Below are 27,597 nucleotides of genomic sequence, written 5' to 3'. Positions count from 1 at the left end.
TTACGTTCGGGTACTGTATCATATTTCCCTATTTGTCCCGACGGGCTCAAACTGGGGAAATGGGGGGGTTAAGTGACTTGCCCAGGGTCACAAGGAGCAGCGAGGGATTTGAACCCATAGCCTCAGGGTGCTGAGGGTTTAGCTCTAACCACTGCGCCACATACTATTGCAGTTGTGCTGATAAACATTTATATACAGAAAATGAAAAATAAGGTGATTGTTTTATTGGATTAATTTTAGTACATTTTTGACTACGTAATTCAGAGACCAAAACCCCCTTCCTCAGGTCAGAACAGGATACTGTAATAGTAGTATACTCTACTTGCAAAATTCTTACAACCAGAATCCATTAACATTCTCATTCATTCCCTAATAATGTCTAAATTAGATTATTGCAATTCTCTTCTTATAAACGTAACACAAAAAGAAAAAAGAAGACTGCAACTTATACAAAATACCGCTGTGAAACTAATTTACAATGCTAAAAAATACGATCATGTCACCCCACTGTTGATTAAATCCCATTGGCTTCCTATAAGCCATCGTATCACTTTTAAATTACTGCTTTTGGTGTTCAAAGCCTTAAACTTTAATGAACCACAATTTATTAACAGATGGCTTATTCCATATAGTACAACAAGATCACTTCGTTCATCTTCATTTAATCTTCTTTCAGTGCCTTCTATTAAAATGATAGGAACTAGAAGACAAGATATGTTCTCAGTTATGGCCCCACATTCTTGGAATCTTCTACCACAATACATTAGAGAACTAAAAGACTTAACACTGTTTAAAAAAACGTTAAAAACCTTCCTCTTTAAAGATGCGTATGGATCTTAGGATAAAGAAAAATCTATTACCTTTATACCGTTACCAAGTTTTTTAGTTGTTTTTATTTTTTTTTTTAAAAACAACAACCATTATAACCTCCCTATTTGTTTTTCCCTTTTATGTTTCTTCTTCTCTTCTATCAAAAATTGTAACTATTCCCCCTCTTAACCACACATGTCTTGTATGTTTTACCCACAAAATTATTTTTAACTTATGTTTACACTCAGTTTTTAAGTGTGTTAAATTTTAACTAACAACAAATTTGTTTTTATGTCACCATTAATATTGTGCTTGTTTCATTTATTAATATATGTTAATATTATTGTACATCGCCTAGCAATTTAAATAGGCGATTCATCAAGAATAAATAAACTTGAAACTTGAAACTTGAGGAAAAAGGTTTTGGCCTCTGAAAGCTAATTGAAAAATGTATTAGTGCAAGAAAATGGTATTATTTCATTTTCCATTTTTTGTCTTATTTTTGTTTGTCAATTTGTCAAGTGATGTTTGCTATTTCTCTGGGGTTTTTTTCCAAATTTACATCGGATATCTTTATATTTTGCACCATATTAGGGGGTATGCATCATTGTTTCTGTTTCTGGGGTGTTGCATTGTATGCAAAATCTACATATTTCTGTTTTTAATTTGGGATTACATATTCCACACTGGGCGAGGGTGTGTACGAAAGACATGTTTTTTTTAATAGCACTGACTGTGCTTTAGTTTTATAATAGGTGTATTGGTGTTCTACTGCTCACTGCAGTTAGTAAGATGCTGCCTTTTCCTAGGTACACTCTTCTTGTGTGATATGTGGATTGTTCCGTGTGTACGAAAGACATGGCTCTCTGTTAGCATTGACTGTGCAGGCTCAATCTGTACTAACCTGGCTTGTTTAGTTTTACAACGGGTGTACAGTGCTCCCCCGAGATTCGCAGGGGTTCCGTTCCAGGAAACCCCAGCGAATCTCGAAAAACCGCAAACACGGTTTTTCATGGGGGGAGCCGGGAGAGGGCAGCAGGAGAGTAGCTGGAGCGCCGCGAGTACAGGAAATCGCTCGCGGTTCGCTCCGACCGCCTCTTCCTGCACGAAGTCGGGCCTTGTCCAATCAGGAGCTGTGTGTCAAAGCAGCTCCTGATTGGATAAGGCCCGACTTTGTGCAGGAAGAGGCGGTCGGAGTGAACCGCGAGTGATTTCCTGCACTCGCAGCGCTCCGGCTGCTCTCTCCTGCCTCTCCCGATGCCCTCTTCTTGTCGGCGGTTTGCGGTCCGAAAATATCACGAATGACCGGGACCGCGAACCGCTGACCACGAACAACCAGGGGAACACTGTACTGGTGTTCTACTGCTCACTGCAGTTTGTAAGATGCTGCCTTTTCCTAGGTACATTCTTGTTGTGCCACTTGTGGATTGTTACTAAAAATCATGTTTTTCATCTAGAGGTGGGGGGGAGGGGGAGTTAAAAAATGATGGGCCCCGGGTGTCACATATACTAGGTACGCCACTGGAAAAACTAAGGTGGCCACCCTGATCACCAATTCAGACCTCTGGAAATGTACAATTTTAGGGGTTAAATCAAAACATTATTTTAAAAAAACATCCTAGCACCAGTGGTGTAATAAGGAAGGGAGGGGGCAAGGGGTCAGTCCACCCTGGGCACTGTTTTGGTGCGGGCGCCAGCACCTGTTCTCTTCTCCACCTCCTGCCCCCCATTGCCACGCACTTGTATGCCACTTCCCTTCCCCAGTACCACTTTGACGTTCGTGGCATGATCAGCAAGCCCAACCTGCTGCTCGCGCCAGCGTCGGCTCTTTCACTGACATCACTTCCTGGACCCGCACCCAGGAAGTGATGTCAGAGGAAGAGCTGACGCTGGCGTGAGTCGCAGGTTGGGCTTGCTGCACATGCCATGAACGTTAAAGAAGGGAAGGGGCACATGTGCACGCCAGCAGGAGTGGGCGGGGAAGGAGCGTATGGGGGCGGGGTGCCACCGCCCCAGGCATCTGTCACCCTCGCTACGCCACTGTCTAGTGCAGAGCGCGGAACCAGAGAACTGAGGCTATTCTATATTTTTTAGCTGATGGATAATTATTCTTGGTGTCTCTTGCAGGCTCAGCGGAGCTGCCTGAAAAAACCTGTGACCTGAAGAATGTGGATATCCTAGGAGGGGAGTATACCCTTAGCAAAGGTAACAAAGTGGGCAGCAAATTGCATTTCAGCTGCCCAGAAGGAAAGTATCCCTACCCTGTGTCAAGCCGAACATGCAACTATCTTGGCACGTGGAGTATCATGAGAAGCCCATCAGGAACACCTGTTGCAAAGGCCACGTGCAGAAGTGAGACCATCTCAATGTACTGGGGTTAGGAGCCGGGAGTTGGTTATTTCTTTTCAACTATGGACCGTAGTTCTGCTCTTAAGCAGGGGTGTGAATGGCTGACTGTTGTGTGAAGAGAACAGGTGTCACTGGTGATGGCTGAGAGTGAAAGACCATGGTGGGAAGTGAATGGGGGTCACTGGAAAGGGCTAGGAATAGATGACCATGGTGCAAAGTCAATCGGCGTCACTGGTGATGACTGGGAATGGATGACCATGGTGTGAAGTGAATGGGGGTTAGTGGAAAAGGCTGGGTATGGATGACCAAGGTAAGAAATAAATAGAGGTCACTGTTGATGACTGGAAATGGATGACCAGGGTGTGAAGTGAATGGATGACCATGGTGTGAAGTGAATGGAGGTCAGTGGAAATGGCTGGGTGTGGATGACCAAAGTGAGAAATGAATGGAGGTCACTGTTGATGACTGGGAATGTTGAAGTGATTGGGGGTTACTGGAAATGGCTAGGAATGGATGACCATGGTGTGAAATAAATGGTGGCTATCGGTGATGACTGATGGGAGTTACTAGTGATGGCTGAGAATAGAAGACATAACATAAGAACATAAGAACATAAGAAATGCCTCTGCTGGGTCAGACCCGAGGTCCATCGTGCCCAGCAGTCCGCTCACGCGGCGGCCCAACAGGTCCAGGACCTGTGCAGTAATCTTCTATCTATACCCCTCTATCCCCATTTCCAGTAGGAATTTGTCCAATCCTTTCTTGAACCCCAGTACCGTACTCTGCCTTATAACGTCCTCTGGAAGCGCATTCCAGGTGTCCACCACACGTTGGGTAAAGAAGAACTTCCTAGCATTTGTTTTGAATCTGTCCCCTTTCAACTTTTCCGAATGCCCTCTTGTTCTCTTATTTTTCGAAAGTTCGAAGAATCTGTCCCTCTCTACTCTCTCTATGCCCTTCATGATCTTGTAAGTCTCTATCATATCCCCTCTAAGTCTCCTCTTCTCCAGGGAAAAGAGACCCAGCTTCTCCAATCTCTCAGAATATGACAGGTTTTCCATACCTATTATCAGACGTGTTGCTCTCCTTTGAACCCTCTCGACTAACGCCATATCCTTCTTAAGATACGGCGACCAATATTGGACGCAGTACTCCAAATGCGGGCGCACCATCGCCCGATACAACGGCAGGATAACTTCTTTCGTTCTGGCTGTAATACCCTTTTTGATTATACCAAGCATTCTATTCGCTCTCTTAGCGGCCGCTGCACACTGTGCCGACGGCTTCATTGTCATATCCACCATTACCCCCAAGTCCCTTTCCTGGGTACTCTTATTCAATAACATCCCTCCCATTGTATAGTTGTACCTCGAGTTTCTGCTCCCCACATGTAATACTTTACATTTTTCAATGTTGAACTTCATCTGCCATTTCGCCGCCCATTCTTCTAATTTGTTCAAGTCCCTTTGCAACTTTTCGCAGTCCTCTGTAGTCCGAGCTCCATTAAATAGTTTGGTGTCGTCCGCAAATTTTATTATCTCGCACTTCGTTCCTGTTTCTAGATCATTTATGAAGATATTAAATAGCAGCGGCCCGAGCACCGAGCCCTGCGGGACACCACTCGTGACCCTCCTCCAGTCGGAGTAGTGACCCTTCACTCCTACCCTTTGTTTTCTACCCTCCAACCAGTTTCTGATCCACCTATGTACGTCTCCTTCCACCCCATGGTTCTTCAGTTTCCGGAGTAGACGTTCATGGGGCACCTTGTCAAAGGCTTTTTGGAAATCTAGATATATGATGTCTATGGGGTCTCCTTTGTCCATCCGTTTGTTGATCCCTTCGAAGAAGTGCAATAAGTTCGTTAGGCACGATCTTCCCTTGCAGAAACCATGCTGGCTGGTTATCAGAAGTTCATTTTTTTCAAAATGTTGATCGATGTTTTCTTTTATCAGTGCTTCTGCCATTTTCCCCGGAACCGAAGTCAGGCTCACCGGCCTGTAGTTTCCCGGGTCACCTCTTGATCCCTTTTTAAAGATGGGCGTAACGTTGGCTATCTTCCAATCTTCCGGGATCTCGCCTGTTTTCAGGGATAAGTTGCAAATTTGCTACAGTAGTTCCGTTATCTCCTCCTTTAATTCCTTCAGAACCCTTGGATGTATGCCATCCGGACCCGGGGATTTGTCTGTTTTTAGTTTTTCTATCTGCCTATGAACGTCCTCAAAGTTCACTTTCAGACCATGGTATGAAATGAATGGGGGTCGCTGGAGATGGCTGGAAATGGATGACCAGGGTGTGAAGTGAATGGGGGTCACTGACCTTGGTGGAAATGGTTGAATACAGGCGAGGTCTCTATTCTCCATCTATCTAACCCTTTCTTTGCCCTCAGATATGACATGCCCTGCCCCCGTGCAGTTCGAGCATGGTTCCTATCAGCCTCGACAGCAGTATTTCTACAACGGGAGTGTCCTGACCTTCGAGTGTTATGAAGGATACAAGCTCCAGGGCTCCGCCAATCGCACCTGCTTAGCCAACGGAAAATGGAGTGGGCAAACCACCATCTGCGATGACGGCTGTGAGTTACAGGGGCATGGCTCCCTGAAGATGGGGAAATGACCTCATTCTGAGATGCCATAAACCCACGTCTGTGGCCTCTTTCATTTCCACTTGGGCAAGGGAGTAGGGACAGCTGTGGAAACTAACAAAATTATACCGTCTCTGCTGATGGTGAAATCGGCAATGTCAAATGGACAAGTTAGCATGGGAAAATCCCAGCCATAGATCTGCCGTTTCAGTTTCTTGTCTATGGCAATGGGTCTTAAACCTGTCCTGGGGGACCCCCAGCCAGTCGAATTTTCAAGATATCTCTAATGAATATGGGTAAGGCAGATTTGTGTGCCTGTCACCACTATTATATGCAAATCTGTCTCATGTATATTCATTCATTTTGGAAAAAAAAACCTTGAAGTGAACTATTTAAATATTGTTCCCAAATAAATTGAATTATGCATATTTATTAGGGATATTCCTCCAGGAAAGGTTTAAGAACCAGTGGGTCTAGGACAGTGGTCTCAAACTCAAACCCTTTGCAGGGCCACATTGTGGATTTGTAGGTACTTGGAGGGCCTCAGAAAAAATAGTTAATGTCTTATTAAAGCAATGACAATTTTGCATGAGGTAAAACTCTTTATAGTTCATAAATCTTTCCTTTTGGCTAAGTCTTAATAATATTGTCATTTATAGCTAAAGAGACATACGATCAAGAAACTGTTTTATTCTACTTTTGTGATTATGACAAACGTACCGAGGGCCTCAAAATAGTACCTGGCAGGCCGCGAGTTGAGACCACTGAGTTAAGGGGAACGGTTAATCTGCTGGCTGGGTTGGAGGGCAGAGGGGAGAACAGGACAATCAAGCCATTGTGACATCACTGATGAGGTTGGCTCTTATTGGTGGAATGAGGCATTATGACATCACAAGCTCAGCTCTGCTTCCCAAAGACAAACAGGATGTCATAGCCACTGGTCTCCAACTCAAAGCCTTTGCAGGGCCACATTTTGGATTTGTAGGTACTTGGAGGGCCTCAGAAAAAATAGTTAATGTCTTATTAAAGCAATGACAATTTTGCATGAGGTAAAACTCTTTATAGTTTATAAATCTTTCCTTTTGGCTAAGTCTTAATAATATTGTAAGTTATAGCTAAAGATCAAGAAACCGTTTTATTTTACTTTTGTGATTATGACAAATATACCGAGGGCCTCAAAATAGTACCTGGCAGGTCGCATGTGGCCCCTAGGCCACGAGTTTGAGACCACTGGTCTAGGATATCCTATCTCAACACTTTTTATTAAGTTTCAAAGATATAAACACCCTCATCAGAGAAAAACAATTTTATCCAACAATAGAAATGTTGTATTTATTTATTTATATTGTTTTCTATCCCGTTCTCCCGAAAGAGCTCAGGACGGGTTACAGGTTAACATATACAGTGGTACCTCGGAATCCAAACGCCCCAGAACTCGAACAACTTGGAATCCAAACTTTTTTTTTTTTTTAAATTAAATTTTGCCCCAGAAATCGAACGCTGCTTTGGAATACTAATAATAATAACTTTATTTTTGTATACCGCAGTACCAGAATAGTTCAGAGCGGTTTACATGACAAGAGACTGTACATCTACAGCGAAGTTACAAATAAGTCAATCAATCGATATAGCTTAGCAAGTCGGGAGCAGGCAAGAAGGAGATAGAGAGGTTATAAACAAGTCAATCAGCGTAACTTAGGAAGTCGGGTGCAGGTAGGTAGGAGGCAGGTAGGTGGGAGGAACATGGCATAGTTAAAGGTAGAGTTGCAAGGAGGGCGGGAGTTAGAGATATTTGTCAAAGAGATACGAACATATGGGAACTGTAAGCGTTGCTGAGCCCAAAGCTTCCCTCCCAGGCGGAAACAGGAAGTTGCGTCAGAGGGGAAGCTTTGTGCTGAGCAACGCTTGCAGTTGCCGCTGCTGATCTTGCTGTCTCTGCCTGGGGGGGGGGTGCCCGATTTTGCTGCCTCTGCCACGGGGACTCGATCTTCCTGAGTTTGTGGGACCATGAACGGATTAATCCAGTTTCTATTATTTTCAATGGGGAAAAACTGTCTTGGAATTCGAACGTTTTGGAACTCGAATGGGGTTCTGGAACGGATTAAGTTCAGAGTCCAAGGTACCACTGTATAATATACAGTTAACAGGTTGCAATATGCCATAGTTACAGTACAAGTTTTTTATGGTACAAGCAGTGGCGTAATAAGGGGGGAGGGCGGTTGGCCATCTTGGTGAGGGCGCAGGCACCTGTCCTCCTCTCCACCCCACACTGCCGCACGTGCGCGCCACTTCCCTTCTCCCGTACCTCTATAACGTTCCTGGCGAAAGGAGCAACCCCCAACCTGCTGTTGCGCCAGCTTCGGCTCTTCCTCTGATGTCACTTTCTGGACTTGTGCCTACAAAGAGGAAGAGTCGACGCTGGCATGACAGCAGTTTGAGAGTTGCTTCTTGTGCTAGGAACATTACATAAGATACTATGCCTGAGCGTAAAGCAATAGTTGTCTTCGGGCCTCTTGGCATCGCTCGAATACAGCTATTGCTCTACGCTCGGACATGGTATCTAATATCCACATATCCCAGAAGAGACCACACCGGGACCCCTGAGGAAGACTATCAGGTTGAAACCCAGACCGTGTTAGGTCCTCTTCAATACCTCAATTGTGGATGTTTTTATTGAGTCTTTTCAAGTTAATAAAGTCTACATTAGAAACATCGGCTTCCACAGTTTTTTTGCTTTGAATTTTTGTTACATCTGTGGATTTCTACGGGTCAACTTCGTTGTTGATCTATCTTTTTTTGAACCATTTTCGGGGAGATTCAACGCATCCAAAAGAAAAATGCACAAACGGAGTCATCGGGTTGTAGGAGGGGCCAGCAGTTTTAGTCATTGGGTAGATTGAGATCTGTTTGGTTGTGTTGCAATCATTGGATCTGTTTGTTTTGCTCGAGTGATTATGGCAGAAGAAACCTTCAAGTCATAAGTCTGCCCTTGTCCGGCCGGCACCGTAAATGAACAGCAGGGATATCCGTCTAGAAAATAGGTTTGGAAAATGGCAAATTGGAAGGGATGGGCAAGGAAAACGTCCAACTGCCCCTTGATGCCACTTTTTGGGACGTTTTTCTTTTTTGAAAATGAGCCCCTTAGGCCACTATTTTTTAAAATAAAATCCCTCAAAAGACGCCCAGAATTTATTATTCCAGAACCTCAGAGACACAACTCCGGGCTCAATAAATTCATAGCCCTAAGCTTTATGTGTCATCTCCTAGTCCGTTCAATTTCAATTTATGAACATTCATATAAATACTTATTTTAAATTTTAACACTTAGCTTTGTGGTCATAAAAGCTGGGGGGGGGGCACGCTAACATGTTTTGTTTCCTGCTTTTTCAAGGCTTTCCCCTATAACCAAACAATAAGCAATATAAGCAACGGTTCATAATTTCTCCACCACTTTATAATCTAATCTAATCCTTAGGTTTGTATACCGCATCATCTCCACGTTCGTAGAGCTCGGCGCGGTTTACAGTGGAAAAAATAGGAAGGAACTACAACAGAGGGTTAGAGGTAGAAGTGTGAAGAAAATTTAGAGGACTTGGGATGCCAAGATATAAGAGTTTCCTTGATTCCTAAGTTGGAGGGAGACTTACAGTTTTTGAGAAAAGCCAGGTTTTCAGATGTTTGCGGAAAACTTGGAGAGAGCTCAAGTTCCGAAGAGGGGAGGTAAGGTTGTTCCAGAGCTCAGTGATTTTGAAGTGGAGGGAGGTCCCTAGCTTTCCTGTGTGGGAAATGCCTTTTAGCGAGGGGAAGGATAGTTTTAATTTGTGGGAGGATCTGGTGGTATTAGGGTTTGAGGAATTCCAAGAAAAAGGGATAAAGGGAGGGAGGATACCATATAGGATTTTGAAAGTTAAACTAGCCTGTGTACCACCAACATCTATCCTGACCACTTCCTCAATCAAGATGGAGTCGCCATTTAAACCAGTAGTCCCCAACCCTGTCCTGGAGGACCACCAGGCCAATCGGGTTTTCAGGCTAGCTCTAATGAATATGCATGAGAGAGATTTGGAAACCTTCTCTGATCTAACGTTGTAACCCTTCTTCCATAACTCTTTTTGTAATCCGCTTTGAACCGAAAGGTAATGGCGGAATAGAAATCTGTAATGTAATGTAATAATAGAAGTGACAGACATGCAAATCTACTCCATGCATATTCATTAGGGCTAGCCTGAAAACCCGATTGGCCTGGTGGTCCTCCAGAACAGGGTTGAGGACCACTGATCTAAACATTCCCGTTTTAAACCCCGCACTACAGCAGCCGGCTCCTACGTCATCTTAAGGTGTCAGCTGACTACAGCACTGAGATTTCTTATTCCTTTAAAACCTTACAGTACTTTTATCCATAAACAGACCCCCTAAATCAGGGCTGCCTAAGTCCGGTTCTCGAGATCTATTGGCAGGCCAGGTTTTCAGGATATCCAAGTTTCAAGTTTCAAGTTTATTATTTATTTGTTTAATCGCCTTTTCAATATTCAAGGCGATTTACACATTAATAAAGTTACAAAATAAAATAATTTTAAAATAATTAAAAACTCACAAGACTAGACGATAACTGAACAAACTGGAAACAAAAGGAAGGTAGGGGAAGAAGTTACAATGTAATTGAGCAAAGTGGGGAACCAAATAAGGAAAACACAGAAAGGATGGGATAAAAATAGTTGAATATGTGAAGAAAAGAGAAATAGAAACAAATGATGTTAAAAAGAAAACAATAAATCAGATAACAAATGCATCGTTAAATAAAAAAGTTTTCAGTTTGTTTTTAAATTTGTCTAGATTAAGTTCTTCACGTAAATAGATGGGAAGAGAATTCCAAGTTTGGGGAGCCGTTACTGAGAAAATATACTGACGGCGCGTATTTATTATTTTTAACGATGGAATCATTAATAAGTGCTGTTGGTCTGATCTTAGGGTTCTATTGGAGGAATAAGGAATTAATAGTTTATGAATGAAGGCCGGAGTTTTAAACAGAAGAGATTTAAATGTGAGCAGACAAAGTTTGTAAGTTATTCTGTGAGCTACTGGAAGCCAGTGAGCTTCCTTAAGAAGAGGAGTTATATGGTCGAATTTTTTAGCTTTTGTGATAAGTCTGATGGCTGTATTCTGAATAATCTGAAGACGTCTGATTTCTTTTTGTGCTATACCATTAAATAAAGCGTTGCAGTAATCTAATTTTGAAATTACAAGAGAATGGATGAGAATTTTCAAAGAATCATTATTAAATAGCTGGGAGATAGAGCGTATCTGTCTCAGTCTAAAAAAAGAAGACTTAATAACACTGCTGATATGATCGTGAAAAGTAAGTTTATGGTCCAGAATTACACCAAGAATTTTGGTTTTTTGTACTACTTGTAAAGGGAGTCCATTGACAGAGATTGGCGAAATAAGAGTAGGGTTGTCTTTCCAAGGAAAAAGCAGTATATTGGATTTATTGATGTTCAATGCTAAACGATTATTGATTAACCAGTAGTGAATTTGTTCAAGTTTTGTGTTAATTTGGGCTATGTCAGAAGGGTTGTCAGGATTAATAGGATGCAGAAGCTGTATATCGTCAGCATAAGCAAAAGTATTGAAACCAATTGATTGACATAAAGTCAACAAAGGAGCAAGAAATATATTGAATAAGAGAGGAGAGAGTATAGAACCTTGAGGAACACCGTACGTTGTGGAAAAAGTATCAGAAATTGTATTATTGAAAGAAACAGATGAGGAGCGATTTGAAAAATAAGATTGGAACCAGGATAGTACCTGGTCTGTAATACCTATTGTTTGGAGTCTGTTTATTAGTAAATCATGATCAATTGTGTCAAAGGCTGACGATAGGTCAAGAGAGACTAGAAGAACTGATAGGTCCATCGTGCTCAGCAGTCCGCACTCGTGGCGGCCCCCCAGGTCCATGACCTGTAGTGTTCTTTCACTTAAGACATTTTATCCTTTATAGTACCCCTCTAGCTATACCCCTCAATCCCCTTTTCCTTTAGGAACATGTCCAACCCCTTTTTGAAACCCAAAATCGTACTCTGCTCTACCACCTCCTCCGGAAGCGCATTCCAGGTATCCACCACCCGCTGGCTGAAGAAGAACTTCCTAGCATTTGTTCTGAATCTGTCTCCCTTCAATTTTTTTGCGTGCCCTCTTGCATGCCCGCCAGTCTGAAGAATCTGCCCCTCTCCACCTTCTCTCTACCCTTTATGATCTTGTAAGTTTCTATCATGTCCCCTCTAAGTCTCCGTTTTTCTAGGGAAAAGAGCCCCAGTTTCTCCAGCCTCTCAGCATATGAGAGGCCTTCCATGCCCCTTATCATCTTTGTTGCTCTTCTCTGGACCCTCTCGAGTGTCGCTATATCCTTTTTAAGGTACGGCGACCAGTATTGAACTCAGTATTCCAGATGCGGGCGTACCATCGCCCGATATAGCAGCAGGATAACTTCTTTGGTTCTGGTAGTGATTCCTTTTTTAATAATTCCCAACATTCTGTTCGCCTTCTTGGAGGCCGCTGCGCATTGTGCTCCCGACTTCATTGATTGGTCCACTAAGACCCCCCCCAAGTCCCTTTCTAGGTTGCTCTTCCCCAATACCATCCCCCCATCTTGCAGCTGAACATCGGGTTTCCTTTCCCTATGTGCAAGACTTTGCATTTCTCTACATTGAAACACATTTGCCATTTATTTGCCCATTCACTCAGTTTGTTCAAGTCCCTTTGTAGTTCTTTACATTCTTCAACAGTTCTAACTCTATTGGAGAGTTTTGTGTCGTCCGCAAATTTTATGACTTTGCACTTCGTCCCCACTTCCAGGTCATTAATGAATATATCGAACAGCAGTGGTCCCAGCACTGACCCCTGCGGGACACCGCTCGTGACTGCTTCCCAGTCAGAGCAGTGTCCTTTTACTCCTACCCTCTGCTTCCTGTCCGCCAACCAATTACAGATACATCTGTGCACTTCCCCCTCCACCCCTTGGTTCCACAGTTTCCATAGCAGGCAGTGCAGGCAAATCTCTCTCATGCATGCTCATTATGGATATCCTGAGGATCGGACTTGGGCAGCCCTGCCCTAAATCAATGATGCCCACACCAGCTCAGCATTTAACCCCCATGGAGCAACTGTATGTAACCAACATAAACATAACACTTAAGGAAAAAGAGCTGGAGTATACCTCCAGGATAACGATACATAGCAATTTAAAATTAAAAATTGCGATGCACACATTTTCTAAATAGCCAGGTTTTAATGTTTTCCTAAGATCTAAGGCCGTGTCTCGCAAACTTTTCCAAGCCGCGGTGCACTAATCTCTGGGTCGCGGCTGGAGGTTCTCCACACATGCGCAGACATCGACATGATAATGTCACATGCACAGACGGGGCCCTGTGCTTGTTAACCATAAAATGACTATGCTGGTGGTGAGGTGCGGAGAGCAGGAGGTGCCTGCGAGGAAAGGTGCCTGCGCCGGGTGACTCGCCTACACGACGTGCCTCTCGCAGCACGCCTGGGATCTTGCCGTGGTGCATTACTGATCTAAGGGTTCCTATTAAACGGCGGTAGAGGTTTCTACCGCGGGCCAGCGAGGTAAATGATCCAACGCTCGCGGGAATTCTAGGAGCGTCGGACCATTTACCTCCCTGGCCCGTGGTAGGCACTTCTACCTAGAGAATGACACGGTGACGAAATTCATCACCGTTCCTGTCCCCGCGGATAACCGCGGGAAATAATCCCATGTCATTTTCTAGTGTCTATTTCAACCTCGGTCCTTCTACACCAGCATTCTTCAAAGCAAAGCTTGCGGGTCAGTGGTTGTGGCCATTCATACTCTGATTCTTATGGGAGCCAAGGATAATGAAGCCATTGTGACATCACTGATGTGATTGGCTCTTAGGCACTGGTGGAATGAGGCATTATGACATCACAATATCTGCTCTGGAATGTTGCTGCTCAATCTCAGCATTCTTCAAAGCAAAGCTTGCGGGTCAGTGGTTGTGGCCATTCATACTCTGATTCTTCCCTCTTTCCTTAAAGAATGACATGAAGATGATTTCCCGCGGTTATCCGTGGGGATGGGAACGGTGATGAATTTTGTCATCGTGTCATTCTCTACTTCTACCGCTGTTTAGTAAAACCCAACAAAAGTAAGAATGTGGACTTTTGGAAGCAACCTCGAGCATCTTTCCAGTGTGTGGCAAACTTTTTAAGCTGCTGGCACACTAATCTCGGGGCTGTGGCTGGAGTGCACCCGGAAATGCGCGGATGTTGACACGGTGATGTCACATGCATGCATGATGTCATCACATTGATGTCCGTGCATGTGTGAATGTTCTCCAGCCACGGCCCTGAGCCTTCTATTATCACCGGTGGGGAGGGGGAGGGGAGGGGTGCTGCAGACGGAGAGGTGAGGAGAAGGAGCAGAGGCACCGGCAAAAAGGCACATCCTGTAAGCAATCAGCCGGTGCCTCTCCTCTTTGCCAGCATGTCTCGGCACATCTGGAATCCTCCGGGGCACACAGTTTGCGATACACTGATGTAGTAAATTGAAAGGCTCAGGAGAGCGCTAATAAATGTTATTATCCGGACATATCCTCTTTTCAGAGGATTATCTGGGCGTCCGGACAGCTTTTCATAACCCAGCACTTTGTCCGGGTTTTGGTAAGATCGGGGCGGAGTCTGGCATGCATCTGCGCATGCAAGGATGCGATGCGGTGATGTTCCACGCATATGTGCAACCTCATATCTGCGCATGCGCTGATGCATTCCAGACCGGCCCGAAGAGATGACGTTTGCGTGGGGCTGGGGTGTGGAATGGGGCGGGTCCTAGGGCAGAACGGGGCGGGGTCACATAGCCTCCTTTACCGGATGCAAAATCTAGTAACCCTAATGAACGCCATCCTTTTTTATGCATTGGAGAAGAGAAAGTGTAGTTACTTACCTGTAACGTAGGTTCTCCGTGGACAGCAGGATAGTCAGCCACATATGGGTGTTGTTGTCTTTAGTTTCCGCAAATTGGGAGCTGTTGGGACAACACCCATATGTGGCTGACTCATCCTGCTTGTCCTAGGAGAATGCTATTACGCCGGAATTTTGTAACCTTCTCTTCTCTGTTCCAGCTGGCCACTGCAACAATCCTGGGACACCTCCTGGAGCTATCAAGTTTGGCATCCAATACCAATTTCAGGACAGAGTGAATTATCAGTGTCACAGCCAGCTTGTCATGTTTGGCTCCAGTGAGAGGGAATGTCTGGAATCAAAGGACTGGAGCGGCTCAGAACCCATCTGCCGAGGTACTGTCGCTCCTGGCCTTCTGGTGTTGCCTGTCAAAGTACCACTAAAGGGGGGGAGGGAGATCTTTCATGAGTGGGGGCTTTGATCAGGATGGGGTAGGATGAGGGACATGCGCTAGAGTAGTTCTTGATTGGAAGATCTGGAAAGGGATTGGGACTTGTATACCGCCTTTTTGTAGCTTTACACTCAAAGCGGTTTGCATAAAGGTACTTCGAGCATTTTCCTGGTGTGACTTGCCCAGGGTCACAAGGAGGAGTGCAGGATTTGAGCTCACAACCTCAGGGTGATAGTTGAGGCTATAACTATCAGGCATCTGGGGAAACCCAGACAAGTCCTCTTTTTAGAGGTCAGTCTGGGTGTCCGGAGGGATTTCCAAAACCCGGCAGTACGTCCAGGTTTTGGAAGTCCCCAAGCTCGGGGCTGTGTCTGGAGGCCCTCTGTGCATGTGTGCATGTTCATATCATGCCATTAGCTGGAAAAAATGTCTTGTTTTTTTGAACCGAAGCGACTGCTGGACTTTATTGTGGCTAAGGAAGGGAGAGGAGTAATGATAAGGCCGATAGTCTCTTCCATAGCTTAAAATGAACCGGCTGCTGTCCTTTTTGAAATACAGTACTCCCCCGAAATTTGCGGGGAGTCCGTTCCAGGAACCCCCGTGAATTTAAAAAAACTGCAAATACAGTTTTTAGGCAGGGGAGACAGGAGAGGGCAGCCGGAGTGCCGGCGAGTGAAGGAAATCACCCGCTGTATGCTCTGACCGCCTCTTCCTGTACTAAAGTCGGGCCTTACCAATCAGGAGCTGGTTTGACACACAGCTCCTGATTGGTAAGGCCCGACTTTAGTACAGGAAGAGGCGGTTGAAGCATACAACGGGTGATTTCCTTCACTCGCCGGCACTCCGGCTGCCCTCTCCTGCCCGGTCATTTGTGGTCGGAAAATCCGTGAATGACCGGGACTGCGAACCGCCGTCCGTGAATGAGCAGGGGAATACTGTATAATGATTTTCCTTCTTCAAGCTTCAAGTTTATTTAAGTTTGAGATACTGCTTTAAATTCCAAAGCGGTGTACATTGTACAAAATTTATAATAAGAAAAAGAAAATTTTTTTTAAATATAAGTAACATGGGGAAAGACAATCTAACATACAACAAAAAACTAATAATACGTGCTACAAAAGGGAAGTGAATGGGATACATTTCATAAAAATAAAAGGAGGGAGGATGGGAAGAACGAGAGGGAGAGGGGAATTATGTGATATGTGCCCGTGGTCTGAGTCTCATATGCATTTAGTCCTAGCTATAAATCTCATAAACATCTTTTTTTTTTTTTTTTTTTTGTTATTATTTTTTTATTTTCAAGTTTTACATAAAGTGTACAAAATATTAAAATACAATTGATGAATACACAATATCACTTTTATATCTAATACATCATATTCTAAATATATTTTTATCCCCTCTCCCTCCCCCCACCCTTCTATTACTTTACAATCATACATTACATATTGTATATTATATTATATCATATTATGTAAAAATATACATAAACATAAACATCTTTAAAAAGCAAAGTTTTGCGGCTGGCTTTGAACTTGCTAGGGTCATTCTCCTGTCTCAGGCCCAAAAGTTCCACAAAGTAGGCACAACCACTGAATAGTCTTCCGTGTGGTATCATAATTGTTGAACTGAGGGGACTGCTAGAAGATGCTGCCATGGTGGACGAAGAGAACGCGGAGATTCATATGGGACCTACAGCCTTTCGATAAATAAAGGGCTGGGATTGGGTTGGACTCTGAAAGCGAGGAAGAGAATTTTTGAATGTAATTCTGTGGGTGATGGGTGACCAGTGTGGTTTTTTTTTTGTTTTTTTTTTAGAAGTGGGGTAACATGTTCAAATTTCTTGGCGTTAAAGATGATTTTTATTGCAGTGTTTTGTATGAGTTGCAATCTCCTAATCTCATTTTGTTTCCTCTCTTGGTCCCTACAATTGGGTGTCAGGTCAAAAGCGCGCCGGGACAAAGGCGCGTGCAGACAACTGAGCGCAATGCGGAACCGCGCGCCAAAGAAAATGACTTTTTTAAAGGGCTCCGACGGGGGGTGTGGGGGGGGAACCCCCCGCCCACTTTACTTTATACAGATCACGTTGCGTTGTGGGGGCATTCCAGTATCATGAGGGGGGTTACAACCCCCCAAATCCCCCACAACGCCGCCGCAATCTGTATTAAGTAAAGTGGGGGAGGGTTCCCCAACAAAACCCCCCGTCGGAGCCCCTAAAAACACTCTTTTTCTTCTGCGCGCGCTTCCATCTTGCACTCAGTTGTCGGCGCGCACCTTTGTCTTCAGCGGTATTGGATGATTTGTTTCACTGTAAAAACCGAGTGTGTTTATCATTATGGGATCTGTATTCAAGGATTGTACGCTTGTCTTTAAGACTGTAAATTAGCACAAAAAAAAGAACGAGGGGCTGACTTTAGCCTTGCCTATTTCCTTCATCATAGCTAAGTACACCTACGACACCCCTGAAGAGGTCTCCGCCGCCTTCAGCTCCTCGCTGTCTGCTGTCTTCGAGGTCGCAGACCCAGACAAGGAGCGCAATAGTAAGTCATGCTATAGAAAGTAGGGTTTATTGTACCTTGCTAGGGTTGCCAGATTTTCCAATCGGAAAATCCGGATTCCTAGACCTGCCCCCAGGCCTGCCCTAGCCCCGTCCCCCATTGCCTGCTCTTGTCAGGCTGGAAGTCCACGCTTGCATGGACACCACGTGACGACATCATGCACACGTGGCATAGAACTTCACGGTATTGCGGTATATAAGCTGTTATCATTATTATTATTATTATTGCGGGGCGTCCACATATGCACGGACTTCCTCCCTGCCTGACACGATTTGATGAGGCTTTTCAAAACCTGGACAAAATGCCGGGTTTTGAAAAGCCATCTGGACCGCTGGACATGTCCGTCTGGTATCCCTATGCCTTGGAAACAAAAGTTATGAGGCAGGCGTGTAACCATGGGGCAGGTTTGGGCTCAGGCCCGCCCGCCCAGAAGCAGAGGACTTTGGATAAACTCTTTACAGGCCCCTGGCAGCGGTTCCTCCACGCTACTGATGGCTGACCTGTTTTGCGTCAGAGGGAAGGCTTCCGGATCAGCTGCCTGCAGCCTTCTAGGAACTGCAATTGGGCAGTGCATGCAAATCTATCTCCTGCATAATCATTGTGGATATCTTGACAACCCGATGGGACTGGGTGTACCCCGAGGACTGGATTGGGAATGGCTGGTGTAAGGAGACCTTTTACTGCAGGTCAGGAAGCCCTAATGCACAGTTATTGTGTGAGAAAAGGGTTACCACAAAATGCTTTTTATTTTTAACTTATGGGGCCTTTATTAAACAGTATGCAGAACCAAAAAAATGCATTAACATGTTTTGTGGTAATTTGCCAGTTTGCATGTGCTAATCGTGCGTAATTAAAAAAAAAATATTTATGGGAGGAGGCGTGTCTTGGGCAAGGAATGGGCGTGGAAGCTTTATTAGGTGACTTGCCCAAGATCAGAAGGAATGGCTGTGGGATCTCAATGTGGCTTCTCTGCGTCTTAGCTCACTGCTCTGTTGACCCTTTATTTGGCATAGCTGCTCAGAAGCAACATGTGTTTCTAAGGCTCTTGTGGGAGATCAGCATCTCCACAGACCTGTCACTTGGTACTGTTGCTCTCGTTCAACATCAAGTTACGTAAAGCAGCCGGTTTCACCATCGGCCAATTGAAGGGTTAAAAGCTCCTCCTCCTCAGAAAAGGCCCCTTAGATCCGTGTATACCAGCAGGTTGGGAGGGATCCTTCAAACCCAAGACCGTTCTCTGTGCTACCATCCAGGGCCGTGCTGGACTGGGAAGGAAATAACATGCCATCCAGGGTGACCCGTCAAATGTGGGCCGACAAATGCGCACACGGACAAGTAAGCACACTGAATGGGAGGTGACCTGTCAAATGCACCCCGATGGTGACACTGAATGGGAGGTGACCCGTCATATGCGCCCCGATGGTGACACTGAATGGGAGGTGACCCGTCATTTGTGCCCCGATGGTGACACTGAATGGGAGGTGACCCGTCAAATGTGCCCCGATGGTGACATTGAATGGGAGGTGACCCGTCATATGTGCCCCGACGATAGATACTATTTTGTCTTTTTGAGGGTTACAAAGTAACCCTCTTTTTTGAGGGGACAGGGCCTGAGGAGTCTGAGCAAATCAGGGCCTTCCAGATATCCACTTATGGCAGATTCAGTCACGGGCTGCAATTGACGGGCCTTTTGTCCTGCTCGCACTTGTCCATGCGCGCAATTGTCCTGCACGGATTTGTCGGTGTTCCACCATCGAGACATATCATGACCGTTCTAACAATGAAGGCTTTCCTCTCTTATGCCCGCAGTTCTTTCAAAGAGGAAAATAAAGATTGAAAAAGATGGAAACATGCATATTTACATAGTCATGGATGCTTCAGAAAGTATTGGGAAGAGAGATTTCGAGAAGAGCAAAGACAGCGTCATTAAACTCATCGAGAAGGTAAAAGTACAAGAGAGCACTACCAGTTTGAAAATCAACTGTTTACCTGGTCCCTGACTTAAAGAGCTTACAGTTTAAGGGCCAAATATACTGAGGGCCTGTTTTACAAAGCTGCGCTAGCGGCTGCCCGTGGCAACAGCCCCGAAGGTTTTTAATTCTCTATGGGCTTCGGGGCCGTTACTGCACAGCAGCGACTAGCGGGCTTTATAAAACAAGCCCTAAATTTCCCCCCCCCCCACACAAATTTTTGTTCGCGGGGTACAAAAAAACCCCCTGGAACCAAGTCTGAGCATAAGAGTATTAAGCCAATATCACACAGAGACTGTGGAAGAAAGTTGCACAGGGACAGAAATTTCACCCATCCCTGCCTATCCCCAATGGAATCTATCCCATCCCCACTAAAATCCATCCCATCTCTACCCATCTCCATAATTAATCTCCTCCATCCCCACTCGTACCTGCAGGAGTTGACGCTATTAGTTACGTACTCACAGAAACATGATGGCAAATAAAGGCCAAATGGCCCATCCACTATCTCCTCCGCTCCCTATATTTATTTATTTTAAAAATGTATATACCGTTTAAACCAGTGGTCTCAAACTCATGGCCTGGGGGGCCACATGCGGCCCGCCAGGTGCTATTTTGAGGCCCCCGGTATGTTTATCATAATCACAAAAGTAAAATAAAAACAGTTTCTTGATCAAATGTCTCTTTAGCTATAAATGACAATATTATTATTAAGACTTAACCAAAAGGAAAGATTTATAAACTATAAAGGGTTTTACCTCATGAAAAATTGTCATTTCTTTAATAAGACTTTAACTAATTTTTCTGAGGCCCTCTAAGTACCTACAAATCCAAAATGTGGCCCTGGAAAGGGTTGGAGTTTGAGACCTAAACCTAAACCTAAACCTAAACGGTTTACATATCATTACATGTAATTCAGTAAGACAAATAAAATCAAACAAGCTTTAACATATAACCATTAGAAAATCACATAACGTGCCCATCAAAAGGACAATCACAAAGATCAGTTCCTAGAAAAATGCATTAAGAAATAACTACGTTTTTAATAGTTTTCTGAAATTACCCTTGTCATAACATTTTCGACCCCCGCAAAGCAAAAGACCATTTTACTGGTCTCAGCTCTTAACACTTGCATTGTGAGGTCATAGAGCTTTATGGTTTTAGAAACATGATGACAAATAGAGGCCAAATGGCCCATCCAGTCTGCCCGTCCGCAGCATCCATTCCTGATATATAGGCGCCTACCTCTAGGACACCTTGAGATGCTAGGCCTGATTCTATAAAGGATGCCTAGTGGCTGATTGACAACAGCGCAGAGTGGCACTTACAAATTAGGAGCCGCTGTTGATAGAATCCTCACCCTAGTACCTAACACAGCTTCGTAAAAAGGTTCCACAGTTAGAAGTACAAATCTTTTGAATAGTGGGGTAAATTCGATTATATGGTGCCCAAATAAAGCAGCATTCTATAAACCACGCATATAGTTAGACACGGTTTCTAGACTAGCGCTTATGCCCGTGAATGTTTGCACCAATTTTATTTATGTTAAAAATGTATTACTCGCTATATCCACCAGTTTGCTGTGAGGTGCAATAAAACATACAATTTTTTTTTTTTTTTTTAAATCTTTATTCATTTTCAAATTGAACAAGTGCACAAAAAAATACATTATAGAAGTAATTCCAATATAGCACTATAATATTTAACACATAAAACTCTAGTAATGTAAATAACCCCCACCCAACCACCCACCCTTCATCTCATTTTCAACCAAAATAGAAATACACACGTGTTATATAACAAATTATAACATATCTTATAGAATTATTCCCAACTCCCCCCTCCCCCCTTGAGTGTGCTAAATACAACTAAGAAAGAAAAGAAATGATGACTATTCATCACAATATTTTGCCAATGGCCCCCATATCTTTACAAAGTTATTATATGTCCCTTTTTGTACTGCTATTGCTCTTTCCATCTTAAAAATATGGCATAATGAATTCCACCAGAATGTGTAATTAAGATTCTTTTAATTTTTCCAATTATTGGTAATATGTTGAATGGCAACCCCTGTCATGACTAATAAAAGTTTATTATTTTGTGACGATATTTGACTCTTTTTCCTCATAGCCATTCCGAATAAAACAGTATCATAGGAAAGCGCAACATGATTTTCCAATAATGAGTTTACTTGAGACCAGATTGAATTCCAAAATACCTTAATATAGGGACAATAATAAAGTAGATGATCTAATGTCCCTGGTTCCAGATTACAGTGCCAGCATTTATTGGATTTAGAACTATCTAATTTAAAATCACATAATAACATCACAACTAAAAAAAAAAAAAATACAAATCTCAATCATAGAATTTACTAATTGATTCCCGAACTATTTACATTGGTCAAGTACAGGGAGTCTGACATCATCCAGTTGTGCAGGCAAAATCTGTGTTTTATTGATCTATAAATGATTACTTAGCATCCAATCACTGACCGTCTGTAAACAGACTTTTAAAGAAACCAGAGTGTCTGAAGTAGACGGCTCAGTTGGAATAACATATTGAACGTCATCGGCAATGAAGACATAGGACTTGATTCCAACAGTGCTGCTAGGGATGGTTGTCAATCAACCCCTAGGCACCGGTTATAGAATTGCTGGTACCGGTGCCGAACAACTTAAGTGCCGGTAGGCGTTCTAGTGTTTGGCACTGGTAATAGAGGCCAAGTCATGTCCTCTTTTTCGGCTCGCGCATAAAATGTAGGCAAATTATTTGCTCTAATTAGCTTGTTATTCAATTAAGTGGCGCACGCAATTTTTGGCGCTTTTTATAGAATTAGGGGGGTAAGCAAATAGGCTGCATCTTTTCCCCTTTCCCCACCTTCCATGTTCCCAGCTCCTCTCCCATCCCCCAAATACCTATTGTTCGAGGCACTCCTGCTCAATTTTCCTCTGCAGGTCTCCAGTTTCGACATCAGCCCCAGATATGGCGTGATATCCTTTGCAACTGCACCCAAAGTCCTCATGGACACAGGGGAGGAGGACAGTTTAAAACCCTACGAAGCCATAGAAAGACTGGAGCAGTTCAGCCAAAAAGGTGAATCTTTTAGAGTCGCTGGAGGCATATCGTCACTCAATATTTTGTGCAAGGGGGGTGGGGGAGAGGGAGGGAAGAAGTTCTCCTGGGCAATGCTTGGTGGAGCATACAAACAATAGGTTTTATCCAGGCCCCGTTTCTCGATTCCTTCCCTCTTCTCTGTCATAGCTATGTATAGTAGCCGCAAAATGTATCACTTTTCCAATAATCCTGCTCAGCAAATACGACCCTTAATAATTCCCTTCACCCCACATAACACCTGCCCCACCCCTGCCCCCCTCCTCCTTCACCATACCTTCCCTTTTTCCTACTCTCTACTTCCCTTGTCTAGTTCAATCAAAGCTGCTATTTCTGTTAAATTGTTGTAAATCTTCCCTTCTTTGCAGACTGTTGTAAATTGCTGTAATTTATTGTAAATCTGCTTGTAATTTTGTTGTAAATCTGCTTGTCAATGCAGGTCACTTGCTAATTGATGTAAACCGCCTAGAACTCGCTGGGTATGGCGGTATATAAGATAAAGTTATTATTATTATTATTATTGTGTGAATCAGATGCTGTTTGATACGCATTAGTGACAGATTAAGAACCCCCCAGTGTCTCAAAGAGATCTGGTTTCAGAATAACCAAACTATGTACATTAACTTAGTCACTGGCTCAAGTAGATGCATAGATCATGAATATTCATGGTGGGAATCCTGAAAAAAAAAAAATACAATTAACCTTTAAAGGTGGCCTTTCATCTCTGAGTACCCAAGCCTGGCTGATGCCCTAACTAGACACTAAGACCAAGATTCTATACAGTCCACCTAAGTTTAGGTGTTGATATTGGCGCCTAACTTAACTGATCAATAGGCTTAATCAGTACCGATACTGGTACTCGACACCTCACGATCAGCTTTCATTGGACTTAATTGAAAGTTAGGCGCCTAACTCGAAAAACTTGACTCTATAAAAAGTAGGCGCCTACACTAAAAGTGAGCGTGGTGAGGATCAGATCATGGGCGCATTTTCGAATTAGGCACCCTTTGTGAATTTAGGGCTGTTAGGCTCTGATATTAACGCCTAACTTTAGGCGGACTTTATAGGCCCAAGAGTCACAAGATTTTCTCAGGCTTTCCAAGTGAAGCTTTGGTCTGGGAAACGTCAGAAAAATGTGATTGTTGGATCTTCTTTTAAAGAGCATAACGACAATCTTGGAACAAACACACGTGACGCCCTGCAAGAGGTCTACAAGATGATGGTATTCCAACAGCATATACAGAAGGATACATTCATGAACATTAGGCATGTGATAATCCTCATGACAGATGGTAAGTCCGTTGTAAAATTCAGTGCTAGTGGGTCCTCAGCCTACATGTTGTCTTTGAATATCTCCAACACATGTCACTCTGTGATAACCATTCAAGAGGAGGCTTCCTCAGATCCTAAGATATAGGGAGGTTGGAGTGTTTATAACCAACTTTCTCCCCAGTGACCGAGTGGCCATCCTAGGACACCAAATTTAATCTATATCTACGCTAGCATAATAAAGTGCTGTTGTCCCACAATTGCCAACCTGAGTTCGTTTAGCCTGGAGAATATGATATTGTGCCAAGATTTCATGACATTTCCCATGAAACATCATCGGGTGCCATCGTATATAGCAATCTCTTTCAAGAAGCTCTGTAACGCATAGATGAGGGTCCTTTAAAAAGTTTCCGCACTTTCATATTTTCACACTCAACCAAAAACATTCATTTCTGACGGCATTATGAAGTCAGTAGGACGCTGGGAAAAATGTATCGCAGAACAGGGTGATTATGTAGAAAAGTGATGTAATTTGCTTTTGAGATATTTAATAAACGGTATTTTAAAAAATAAAAAGTGTGGAAACTTTTTGAAGGTCCCTCATATTTTAGCTCTCCCAATGCACAGACCTTTATATCATAAACTCTAACAACCACATATGTGGTGCAGCAATAATTATTCTACTTGGCTTCTTTAGGTAAATCCAACATGGGTGGAGACCCCAGAGTTGTGATTAGGAATATCCGAGATCTCTTAAACATCAACAAGACAAGAGAAGACTTTCTTGGTAGGACCAAATCATTTCTTCATTAGAGAGAATTAAAAGTGATCTTAGTATTGGTGGTGATGAGGATTATCTATGTAGTGATGATGGATGAAGAAAGGAGTGATGGCAACAAGGATAATTGAATGGAGAGGATGAAACTAACTGTGGTGGTGAAGAGTACATGGAAAGTGATGATGAACATGACTGAGCAATAATGGAGATGATGGATGAATGGTAGTGATGATGATGATCACAAATGGACAGCGGAAGTGATGATGGCAATGGTGCATGTGCGATGAGTTTCATGACCAACTAACAATGTAGTAAGGGAAATGAACCAAACACTGTGGAACTGCAATCTACCTGTTCTAGAACATGTAAGTTGGTTCATCCCAAACTGTGGAATTCATTAGCATCGGAGTTGCTTCAGGTGATTTGGAGGGGTGTTTTCAATATGATGTCTGAACCCCAGTGGACTTCATGTACAAAGTTCCAGGTACACATACCATCGTTACTCCTTTACATCGCATGAGGAGTCCTCCTAAACCCACCAAAAACCTACTGTACCCAAATGTATACCACAACAATCGCCCGTATGCCTGCAGGTGTCACCTATATGTAGGTACAGTAGATTTTGGGAGGGTTTTGGAGAGCTCTCACGTTCCACTACAAGTGTACTAGAGTGTGTTATGGGCCTGGGTCCCACTGCACCAACCACTAGGCCACTCCAGCATCCTGCTTACTGCTCTTTTAGTAGAGAATGAGACCACATGGAGATAATAAAAAGTACCTAAAATCACAAAAGTCATCAGGGTTCATCAGTTTTCAAACTCAACGGACATATGTGCTTGACTTCAGAAGCTCACTTTAGATATGTTATATCCATTAACAATACATGTGACTGTTGGCAGACTGGATGGACTGTTCAGGTCTTTATTTGCTGTCATTTACTATAATAATAAAATTAATATGGTTCAAACAAAAGATATTTTTCTCAAGAAGTAGGTAAAAAAGATTGACTGTGCCATTTACACCCGTACTCTTCCTACCTTAACCTAAAGCAGTGTCCCGCAAACTTTGTTGAGCTGCGGCACATTAGACATAGTGGCCATGGCTTGAGGCATCTGGAAGTGTGCGGACATCACTGTGATCCTTCCTCCTTGTTTTCCCCCTTTCCCTGCACACCAATTCCATCAGCATATGCCCCCTTTATCTCCCTCCACCACCCTTTCCACACAGAAACAGGCCCCCTGGGCAGAGAAGGCATCCAAGCACAGTTAGCCAGCCACAAAAGTGGCTAGTTTAAGTTTACGTCTCTGATTTTAGTAGCGGAGGCGCTAAAAAGCAGAACAGAAAACACACTCAAAGCCACATCACAGTGAGTATGAAAGTGTTCTTTTTCAGTTTGAATATCGTGTGATATTAGAATAATGTTTGTTGCTTTGTAGAGCTGTGTGACAAGATTGGAAGTCTTTGCAGTCCTGATGAAGCGGCGGAAGTGCCGTGAAACGTTGACTTATTTAATATATAGACTTTAGAATTACCAATATTTAATTGATCATACGTGAGCTGTGGGATAGTGCTGTAGCTTTGTTTGCATTTGCTGCACTAGTTTTTTTTCCAAATTTAGGTTTGATGTTACCCTTTTGAATGAAAGCTTTTTATGCCGATGGTGCGATTGGTGGTAGGTAGGGCATATAATTGCTCACCTAGATCCTGAGGCTTTTTCTTTCATTCTGATTGGTGTACTCAGCACTGCCACTCGGGACAGATTTTTTTGGGGGTAGTATTTGATATAGTGTTATATATTCCCCCATTCCTCGCATTTTTGAAATACCTATTGTATATACGCAAGAGTGTCTTTGCTAGATGAAGAAGGTGATACATCAGCTTGCATGGATTGGTGGTGATAAAATAAAGATCCACAAAATCAATAGGTGGATGGAATGAACAGAAATGGTAGAGAAGAGAGCATCTGATGATCCATGCACATTAGGGTATTTCTTTATCTCCGTCTCTTGCTTTCCAGATGTCTATGTGTTTGGTTTGGGCGAGGACACCAGTAGAGAAGAAATCAACGCTCTGGCATCCAAGAAGGACAATGAACTACACGTGTTTTCCCTAGAGGATCCCATATCACTAGAGCAAACATTTGAATATATCATAGGTGGGTGATTAAGGTGGTACTTCCACTACTGCGTGATTAGATTCTTCCACCGCTGGTGGGACAGGGCTCTACTAGGTCCAGCTGTCGCATTGGCTCCTTGAGAAGTTCCAAAGAGTGGGACATACACAGTGGATCCCTAAAAGGCAAGAGGATCTATCCCAAGCATTGAGCGCTTTAGCTATAAAATGACTTTTCACCTACCTCTAAGAAATCATGGAGAAAGCAGAGCCTCATGTGGCAGATACAACCTTAAGCACAAAAAAAGTGAAGACGAAAGGATAATCTTTCCTTAGGAACACACAATCTTTATTGGATTACAGCTCAGCTCGCAAAGGTTATCAGATTTTCATGTCTCAGATAGCTTTCAATGAAAACGGCTTAAAAGTAAATTAGAAGAGGTACAGCAAGAATGGAAAAATAACAGGGAGATCCTACCACTATGAATCCTCTCAAAGGTGACAGTCATCCACAAACTGAAGAAAAAGGAACAACAGAAGTTCCACTATAAAGAGAGTAAAAATAACAAAATGCCAAACCAAACTGGATAGACCATTCAGGTCTTTAGCTGCCGTCATCTACTATGTTAGAAAAAAGAATCATAGACTCACCCGAGTACAGTATTATATTAATG

At 43.4% G+C, this 27,597-nt stretch overlaps 1 protein-coding gene across 1 annotated transcript in view; it reads left to right on the top strand.

Annotated features, from left to right (window-relative positions):
* The window catches only part of CFB (complement factor B), a 58,946-nt gene that overhangs the window by 17,744 nt on the left and 13,605 nt on the right, over nt 1–27,597 (top strand). Inside the window, exons 2-10 of the mRNA XM_033917239.1 lie at nt 2,938–3,162; nt 5,546–5,731; nt 14,893–15,066; nt 17,564–17,662; nt 19,490–19,623; nt 22,608–22,746; nt 23,925–24,056; nt 24,731–24,820; nt 26,829–26,966. Coding sequence (XP_033773130.1) covers nt 2,938–3,162; nt 5,546–5,731; nt 14,893–15,066; nt 17,564–17,662; nt 19,490–19,623; nt 22,608–22,746; nt 23,925–24,056; nt 24,731–24,820; nt 26,829–26,966 — 1,317 coding nt within the window. The remainder of the gene's footprint in view (nt 1–2,937; nt 3,163–5,545; nt 5,732–14,892; nt 15,067–17,563; nt 17,663–19,489; nt 19,624–22,607; nt 22,747–23,924; nt 24,057–24,730; nt 24,821–26,828; nt 26,967–27,597) is intronic.

Source organism: Geotrypetes seraphini, chromosome 12 (genome assembly GCF_902459505.1).
Source record: "Geotrypetes seraphini chromosome 12, aGeoSer1.1, whole genome shotgun sequence".
Lineage (NCBI taxonomy): Eukaryota > Metazoa > Chordata > Amphibia > Gymnophiona > Dermophiidae > Geotrypetes > Geotrypetes seraphini.
The sequence above is the reverse complement of the archived record's forward strand: the minus strand, read 5'-3'. Positions and strand labels throughout refer to the sequence as shown.